The sequence below is a fragment of the Poecilia formosa genome, unplaced genomic scaffold (assembly GCF_000485575.1).
Source record: "Poecilia formosa unplaced genomic scaffold, Poecilia_formosa-5.1.2 Scaffold544, whole genome shotgun sequence".
Classification (NCBI taxonomy): Eukaryota; Metazoa; Chordata; class Actinopteri; order Cyprinodontiformes; family Poeciliidae; genus Poecilia; species Poecilia formosa.
This window is the reverse complement of record NW_006800483.1, coordinates 140,396-149,316: the sequence shown is the minus strand read 5'-3', so window position 1 is coordinate 149,316 and position 8,921 is coordinate 140,396. Positions and strand designations below refer to the sequence as shown.

The following is an 8,921-nucleotide window of genomic DNA, read 5'->3' as shown; positions in this document are numbered from 1 at the left end:
CCATCTGACCGCTGTCTGACCGTCTGGTCGCCATCTGACCGCCGTCTGACCGCCATCTGACCGCCGTCTGACCATCTGACCGCCGTCTGACCAGCTGACCATCTGGTCCCCATCTGACCGCCGTCTGACCAGCTGACCGCTGTCTGACCAGCTGACCATCTGGTCACCATCTGACCGTCTGACCGTCTGACCGCCGTCTGACCATCTGACCACCATCTGACCACCATCTGACCGCCGTCTGACCATCTGGTCATCGTCACCCCGTCTAACCGGTGTCATGTTTGTCCCTCTGTTGCTACCGTCTGGTCATGCTCACCCTGCGTTTCCGTGGCGCCGGTTCTTCAAACAGAACCTGGTCCAGCTCCATGTCCAAGCCCTCGTCGGGGGGCGTGGCCGACCCTCTTCCGGCTTCGTCTGCTGGCGAGGAAGGGGCGGGGCTTCTGGGATCAACGCTCCAGTAGCCGCTGCTGCTGCTGTCCGAGAGCTCAATGGCGCCGCCGTCCGTCAAAGGAGCTGAAACAGGAAACAGGAAGGGAGTCAGGAAATATTTTCATTACTTTTGTTTTGTGTTTCTGTTGTTGTTTACCTGCCTTGTCTTTGTGGGCGGAGCCCTGCGGCGGGGGGCTGCAGGACAGGCTGCTCAGCACCATGGCAGCCATTAGCTCGTCCATGTCCACTTCCTGTGGTGCAGCGCGGCTGCAGCAGAGCATCATGGGTGAGAGGATGTTTACTAGCGAAGGACAGACAGAGGGGGCGGAGCCTAACCTTCTGGGGACGTTGATGCAGGTGGAGACGGACCTGCCGCAGGACGTAGATGCGGCCTGGGGGTCGCCTGCGCCGCCACACTGGAAGAACACCTGAGAGAGGATCCAGATGTTCAGAGGCCAGCAGGAACTGGCAAAAACCATTCTGACTTTCCTCTCTCACCTTCAGGTCGCTGTGACCTCTGACCCTGTTGATGACGCCGGGCCTGGTGGTCTCGGGGCCAACCAGCGCTCCGAACGGCGAGCGTTTTCCCAGACGAGTGTTGGGCATCATGTCTGCAGAGGCAAAGAAAATATCACAAACCATCTTGTTTCTAGAGTCATTCACAGGAAGCTGCAGCCATATATGGACGACATACGGCACATCCATCTCCTCCAGTCGTGTTTCTACATGTTTGACACCCAGCAGCAGGTCGCCCCGTGGTTAGATAGAGGCAGACTGGATTAGCTAATGTGTGATCCTGTGTGGACGTTATTGTTCACATTTCTCTCCATGTTTCTTTATGAAGATGAACAGAACTAAAATCTGCAAAGTAATAAACTAGAAGTCGGCCTAAATTAAAATTTTATTGGGTTTATTTCAGGGTCTGTAATTAATGAATTGCTTTTAACCAACAAAATCAGTAACATTTTCATTTTAAAAACACTCAGTCGGAGTTGAACATATTCATAGTCAGATCAGATAAAAGTGCTTTTCCAGTTTCTCTGATTGTTCATGGAGCTTTTTAGAAATGTGGACTATGGATGCTGATATTAGCATTAACTGCTACTTGTTAGCATTGAGAGGCTATTTTAGGCTAGCACAGCTTCACTGATAGGCTAACTGCTTTTGGCTCAACTTGAACATGACAGTAGTGTTTTCCAGCATCCAATCAGATCACATAAAAGCAGAAATTAAGAGAACCCGCTTCCACTGCTGCTGTTAGTGATGTGGTTGTGTGTCAGATTTACAGTTGTACCAGCAACACGTGAATACAAAGGTTCCGCCTTGGTATTTTTGTGTGTAAAAAACAAACAAACAAGAAAACTTTGATTAATTGTGTCAAACTTTTTGACAAATTAAAATCTATGTAATTAATCTAAATTAGCAGGCTGAAGTCCTGGCTCTAGTTTAACATCAGCAGCACAGCATTGGTCAGAAGAAGGCCTGTAGGTGGCGCTGTAACCCTGGATCAACGCGCATCGACAGGCTTTGGGATGGAGGTCGGTTTGGAGGCAGGGCTGTGACATCATCATGTTGGGGTTCCCGAACGCTGCTGAGATTCCTGCAGCTTTAAGAGCTTCGCCTGGTGATTAACGCAGAGAGGAACCAGAGCAAACAGCTCCAACTCTGAGTCAACTCCACGATGGCTGAGCACCAGATTGCTGACCTCTGACCTCACAGTGACACTGAAGCTTCACCAACCCTCTGCTTGCTCTGCTGGAGCAGAAGGAACAGGAAGCTTCAGACTTTCAGCTCCTTGCCTCATCAACTTGCCACTGTCTTTCAGGTTGCCATGGTTATGATCATCTGAGTTAACTGACAGACTCAATTCATCGAAAACCGTTTTCCCCATAAAACACACCTCCACCAGCAGCTGGTAGCCAATCACAGCCCAACAGCCCTTCACAATAAAAGCCTGACATCAACAACAGGAGTCTGAAGCTTGGAAGCGTTTCCTCTGCAGGCAGAAGTTTCTCTGCTCCAACCGAACAAGAAAACAAGCAGAAAACAGCTGGAAGAAGCAAAGGAAAGCCTCAGAGTTTCTCCAACACGTCTAGCAGCAAGTGCAGCAGCTGCAGCAGCTGCAGCACCTACCTGCAGAGTCTGAAGCTCCAACACAAACAACCAGAGAAGCTGCAGCAGCTCCAGGAATCCTCTGCTGCTCAATGAGACTGACACGGGGAGGACGTGCCTGTGTGTGTGTGTGTGTGTGTGTGTGTGTGTGTGTGTGTTTGTAGTGACAGGGAGAAACTGGGTTCCACCAAGACCTGGAATGGATCAGACTGGAGGGAAACCAGATTGAGATGAGAGTGTAGAGATGACACCATGTGCCACAATGTTAGTTAGTTAGTTAGTTAGTTAGTACCAGCAGCATCGATGAATGTAGGTTCACACAAAAATTAAAAAAATAAATAAATAAAATATACATATATATATATAAAAAAGATTAATAATGATAACTATGTACTGTACAGATCATAACCTAAAACTCTGTGCTGTTAAATAATTAGTTTAACAGGTTTGTTAGCTAGCTAATTGAATAGCTAATTAATTAGCCGGTTGATAAGTTAGATAGTTAATTAGTTAGAAATGTATTCAGTCAGTTAGCTAATTAGTTAATTAGATAGATAGATAGATAGATAGATAGATAGATAGATAGATCACGCCATCATCTGTTTCCATGGCAACAACAGCCCATTTTTTCCCCCAAACCTCAGAGCAGAACTCCGGGCCGAATCCTGATCCCTGCTTGTACTCCGCTCCTGGTTTTCCCATCAGCCTCTGGGTCATTTTTCCAACCATGTAGTAAACAAGATAAGCACGTGACACCCAGCTGCATGGTGATTGGTGTAGAGGAGCTGCGCACGAAGCCTCCTGTGTGTCTTTAGAGTCAGAACAAGACTCAAAGTCTGAGCTGGAGCCGAACCAGAACCAGAACCAGAACCTTCGGGACCGGCAGGAACCTTCCTGACTCAAGATCACAGGCTGCCGGAAACGCTGCTGCGCGGTGCTGTTGGGGGCGGAGCCTCGGCAGCCTGTGTGCGCGTGCTGGTTTGTGCGTGCGCGCCCCTCCCCCACGCACACACACGCAGCGCTCGTGAGCTACGTGCGGAGTGTGAGCAGCTGCCTTAAAGGAGCACTCCGCCTTTTCTCTGCTGTTTCCTGGACCGGGACTGGTTTCGGTCCAATCAGAACCAGCCAGTCTCCCTTTGAGCCTCAGATAAAAACAGAAACTCTCAAAACCACGAAGCTCTAAGAGCAACAGCCTAAGACGGATCAGAACTGAGCGGTTCGGTTGAACGTTTCCTTCTGGTCCATTTGGACCAGAAGATTCCCAGTCGAACCTGCAGCTCCTAAACTCTGAGATAATAAAGGTTCGTCCATGTTCGGCTCTGCTCATCAGACCTGATCTGGGTCCAGGTCCAGATTCTGGTCTCTGGTTCTGATCCAATCCTGATCCAATCTGTGTTTGTAATTCTTTATTCACTTTATTCAGACCAGAGGTCTCCAACACGTGGTTCCCGGGCCGCATGTGGTTCTTAATAACTTAGGCCGAAAATGAAGAAGTTTTAACATTTAAAAACAAACTTTTGAAACTTTTCCAGTTTTTTCCCACAAAATCTGCATAAAAAAACTCTTTCTGATCATTTTATGTTTTAAATCCTAAGAATAGAAGTAAAATGGTGGTTCTGTAGTTTATCTAAAATTATAAACTTTTTTCCCCAAAATGTTTTGCTTGTGGCTTTAAAATTTATTATTATTATTATTATTATTATTATTATTATTATTATTATTATTATTATTATTATTATTATTATTATTGTTGTTGTTGTTGTTGTTGTTGGAGTTCATTCATTTTGTCTCTGTTCTTCTCAAGGTTCGTTTACCAGTTTCAGAACCCGACCAGAACCCCGGAGTGTAAATTACTTTGAGAAATAATGAGATTTTATTATACATAAAAAGAGGCTTAATGCCGAAAAATGATCAAATGTTAGAAGCCATACATGTTATCCAAACGGATCAGAACCAGTCCAGCGCTGGTCCACTGAGCTCCTGATGGACGGAACCAGGAGAGGCAAAGATCAGAGTTCAGATTTTATTCTCCTCTGTTTGCCGTCACATGTGAACAGACTGAACCTGATTAAACTGAACCTGATTAAACTGAACCTGATTAAACTGAACCTGATTAAACTGAACCCGATTAAACTGAACCTGATTAAACTGAACCTGATTAAACTGAACCTTTAGGGAGGGACCAGATTGCAGTCACACATAGACATGGTTATGTAAGCTGCAGCATGTGCATGTAAGCAGTTAAAAGAGAGGAAAAGACAGAATCCATAACATTTATTTTTATTACTATTGAAGCAGTTTATTGTTTCTGCTCAGGCTGTGAGGTCACAGGTCACGTCAGTCTCTGTGTTTCTGGACTTCCTGTGGTTTATTTTGGCCGCTGCCCTCGGGCCAGGCAGCAGGACGGTTCTGGGTTTGAATCCCTGCTGACGTTTTTGTTTCTTCACCAGGAGCCTGACTACAGACCGGACCAAAACCAGGACCGAAACCCAGAACCCGGACCTGGAGTCAGACCTGCAGCTGCGGATGGACGTGCTCGCTGCCTCGACTTGCAGCTGACCTCTGGTTGACCTCTGACTCATCAGGAAGTGGCTCACAGGCCAGCGCCGACCCGTTCTGCAGAGCTTGGTTGCATCACTGTGCCTGAAGCTGATCCAGAACCAGAACCAGAACCTGTTGGAAGTAGTGAGAGCTGAGGTTTGGAATTCACTGTTTATATTGTTGTTATTTTATGATTTTATAGATGATTATGGGAAATTGTAATGTATATTTTTGATATTGAACTGTTTCTTAACCTGCAGATCAAACAAATGAGGATTTTTTTATGACGATCATCGTTAGCAGAGAATCGTCGTAAATATGCTGCAGTTATAGATCAGTTTTCACTGTTGTGAACCATTTACAAAAGGATTTTCGTAAAACAATGAAAGCATAAAACATCCAGCCGAGTACGCAGAGCATTCAGGCTTATTCATTTTATTTTCACATTTTTGTTCTCTGTCATCCAAAACAGAGAAAATTCCAATAAAATGCCAGTGCAGCAGGTCAGGAGAAATATCTTTATTGATGAAAGATTAGTAACAAAACTAATCAGATTAATAAAAAAAACTGAAAAGATGAAATTTAAAAACATTTTCCAGTTTATCTTTGATCCAGACTTCCAGGAAAATCAAACATTTAGGAAATAAACTCCTTTATTCTGATGTGTTTGAGTGAAAATAGAGTGAATGTGATGTGTTGCTGTGCAGCGCCCCCTATGGGCCATCCACGGAAATCCGCGCAGTGTTTTCATTCTCTGAAATATGCAAACTCTTTATGATGAATACAAATCCTTGTTTCCGGCGTTCCTGTTTCATCAACATGTTTCTGTTCCTGATTCACTGGGAGGAAAAACGATAATATTTCATCAGAAACTTAATAAAGCTACACAATAAAAAAATCCTCCTTTAATCTGCTACACAGAATTTACCCTAATAATCAATGCTAGATTAAATAAATCAGTAAACCCCCAACTTTAAGTTTAGCATGGAGCTTTCAGAAACAGTCATTTAATCAGAAACTTCAGAGAGAAATTAATAACTTTAACATTTGTGATGTTGATTCTAAATCGTTACTAATGTTTGAGAATATTATTTTTGGTTTTCATGGAAAAAATATGAAGACAGGAAGAAGACTTTCAAATAATTATCATATTTCTCATATTTCGTATTTCATCACCTTCACCTTTTTTCAGTTTTAGGGAACTAGAACTATATTTATCCAATAAGATAAAAACAAAACACTGAACACGTCTTCCTGTTTTGTACCACTGTCTTTAAAAATCTTAAACTTTATTTCAGTTCCTGTTCCTGCAGCGCCCCCTTCTGGATGGACATGAATCGATCAGCAGAAATCAGCTGATCAGAACCGGTTTGGGTCGGAACACAACGGACCAATCAGCTAATCGGTAACGGACCAATCAGAAGCCTCAGAAGTTTCATGAAGGATGGTTTCCAAAGGTCAGCGTTTCCATGGAAACAGACGGTTTAAAATCCTCGGCAGTCTGCTGAGGCGTCATCATCATCATTTTCTTCCTCTCTGCACCTCGCTGCCACAGCGCCCCCTGGTGTTGGGGTTATTCTGCTCCGACCTCCCGCCATGTTTCCCGGTCAGGCGGCGGAGGGGAGCGCTGCTCCTCAGGCCCCGCCCCCTCAGGTGTGGGAACAGGTGAGTTGGCCAAGCGGAGCTTCTTGCTGACTCGAGCGTAAACCGAGTTCCTGTCGTCGGACTGAATGACGTAATGAAGCTGCGTTGACAGCCGATTGGCTGACGGTCCCAGCGCCTCACCGCTGTTGTCCCGCCCATCTCTGACGTGGTCGGAGGTTTGAGGAGCGGAGCCATTCAGGTCTAAGGGTAAAAAAAAACACTGACGTCATTAAAAAACCGAGTCTATCCTTTATTCCACCCTGTCAGGCTCTCAGCCCCACCTCTGCTCTCTGGCGCCACCAGGTGGCTCCTCCAGAGAGGGACACGGGCTGAGGTTCCCTCTGAGGGGTTTGGGTCTGAAAACAGGCATCATGGGAAATGTAGTCACGTGTTTTAAACGGTTTTGTCTTGTGATGAATCTAACAGATGATGAAGCAGCGGCAGGTGTGAAACGAGCCAAATCTAAACATGAATAATGTTCTGTATGTAACTATGAGTGAAGCTGCTGCTGAACTGCAGATCTCCTTCAGTGGGACCTGGACGCACGAAGCAGCGATACCACAAACCATTCCTCCCAGCAAACTCAACAGGTTTTATCTGCAGTTTTTTCACTGTTTATTGTTGTTTTTATGCACATATATATCCATACACATGCTGCACATTTTACTTTTCTAAATTATCCCACAATATGAGGACAGCATCCTAAATGCTGTAGTATTATTTTAATTTCTCATGTTGTTAAATCGGCCTGAGTGCAGAGAACCATTAGTAAAGTTACAATCAAAAATTTAATTGAGTTATTTAGCAAAAACCACCACCAACAACCCCCATCAGGATTCATTATTCAGTCGTATTTTCACCTTTATTCACTTATAAATGTCACAGTTTCAAACCAAGTATTTAGTTAGTTTGCTCTAGCTAAGCTAAACCTTCAGCTTCCAACCTTAATATTTACTGCTGTTCATTTTTGACCGTAACTCTACAAACTGGATCCTTCAGCCTTTTATTACTATTGTTTTTATTTTTCTACCTTTGTGTGAATCTGCTGGTCGTTTCCAAATGTGTGGAAGAACAAATATGTCTTTATTAGATTTTCCTGTTGTAGTTTCTCCTACAGAGTGCAGCGTCCCTGCCAGCATGCCTGGGTGGGCCCCATATGGGGAAAAGGAGAGCAGACATATGGGTCCCATATGGATTTGTCCGCGGGTTCATGGTGGCCCCACATGGGTTTACCCATTTAGGGCCCATTTAGGGCCCACGTAGGCTGTGGCCCCACATGGGCCGTGGAACCCGCGGACAAACCCATATGGGACCCATATGTCTGTTCTCCTTTTCCCCATATGGGGCCCACCTAGGCATGCTGGCTGGTTTTCAGCACATCTCTAATCTGAGCCGTTGTTCTTTAACGGACATAAATACGGATGTTTAATGCAGGTGAAGTCAAACTGACTCCATCTTCTGCAAGTAAATATTTCTAGAACCAATAAATGGATCAAACTGAGTTTGATCCATTTATTGGTTCTGCTGCTCGGCTCTCTGGGGAATCTGACATCATTTGACATGCAAATATTTAGTCTGTCCATGAATTTAAATGAGCAAATATATCAGAAGGTTATACTGAGAGCTGCAGTGGGAGTCGGATATTTTAATGAATTATTTTTGAAAACATGTTCTGGTTCTGGTTTCTCTTCCTGCTGAGCCTGTTTGACGCCCAGAACCAGCCTGACCTGGGCGGCTCTGCAGCTCCCTCTGTTGGCCCTCGGAAGAACTGACCGGCTCCGCTGGATCTCCTCCAGGACGAAACTCTGCGACAGAAAAAGGTCCAAACTGAACAGGACTGGATTCCCCGGGTTCTGCAGAACCTTCTCCGGATCAGACGGCTCACCTCTCTCGTCCTTCTGGATCTCTCCAATCATCGGGTTCTCCTTCACTTCCTCTAGCTTCACCTGCAGACCGGGTCACATATCGGTTAGTCGGTTCTGGCTGGAGTTCTGCAGCCGATCGGCGGTTCTGCTGATCTTACCACTCGGATGAGAGCTGACGGCGCTTTCTCTGTCTTTGAATCCTGGAGCTCAAACGAGTTTCTGAAACCCAAACAGATTATCACCTCTGCTCCAGATCTGACCGCCATGGATGGACATATTCTGGTTCTGGTGCCAGATTTCAGGTAAAGGTTCTGATCCATTATGGCGGGC

The 8,921-nt window shown here is 45.3% G+C and overlaps 2 protein-coding genes and 1 long non-coding RNA gene across 10 annotated transcripts in view; 1 reads left to right on the top strand and 2 right to left on the bottom strand.

Moving 5' to 3' along the window:
* Positions 1 to 3,456, bottom strand: part of znf395a (zinc finger protein 395a) — a 6,817-nt gene extending 3,361 nt beyond the window's left edge. The window contains exons 1-5 of one of the 3 annotated variants that reach the window (XM_007540508.2): positions 3,181 to 3,456; positions 928 to 1,040; positions 766 to 857; positions 587 to 696; positions 317 to 513 (exon numbers count right to left, since the gene is read on the bottom strand). In XM_007540508.2, coding sequence (XP_007540570.1) covers positions 317 to 513; positions 587 to 696; positions 766 to 857; positions 928 to 1,038 — 510 coding nt within the window. In that variant the 5' untranslated portion in view covers positions 1,039 to 1,040; positions 3,181 to 3,456. The other 2 variants (XM_016665047.1, XM_007540504.2) reach the window with 2 other exon arrangements.
* Positions 3,457 to 3,522: 66 nt separating this feature from the next.
* Positions 3,523 to 6,471, top strand: LOC107834191 (uncharacterized). 2 transcript variants are annotated; one of them, XR_001659971.1, is made up of 3 exons: positions 3,523 to 3,583; positions 4,992 to 5,238; positions 6,381 to 6,471. It is a non-coding gene; the product is annotated as an uncharacterized LOC107834191 (long non-coding RNA). The 2 variants fall into 2 exon arrangements; XR_001659970.1 differs by lacking the exon at positions 3,523 to 3,583 and adding an exon at positions 3,671 to 3,842.
* LOC103129415 (uncharacterized) overlaps positions 5,587 to 8,921 on the bottom strand; it is a 9,526-nt gene continuing 6,191 nt past the window's right edge. For 3 of the 5 annotated variants that reach the window (XM_007540501.2, XM_007540502.1, XM_016665049.1), the window contains exons 3-7: positions 8,750 to 8,810; positions 8,612 to 8,672; positions 8,454 to 8,531; positions 7,008 to 7,082; positions 5,587 to 6,927 (exon numbers count right to left, since the gene is read on the bottom strand). In XM_007540501.2, the coding sequence (XP_007540563.1) occupies positions 6,656 to 6,927; positions 7,008 to 7,082; positions 8,454 to 8,531; positions 8,612 to 8,672; positions 8,750 to 8,810 (547 nt within the window). In that variant the 3' untranslated portion in view covers positions 5,587 to 6,655. Of the gene's footprint in view, positions 6,928 to 7,007; positions 7,083 to 8,453; positions 8,532 to 8,611; positions 8,673 to 8,749; positions 8,903 to 8,921 lie in introns of all 5 variants that reach the window. The other 2 variants (XM_016665050.1, XM_016665051.1) reach the window with 2 other exon arrangements.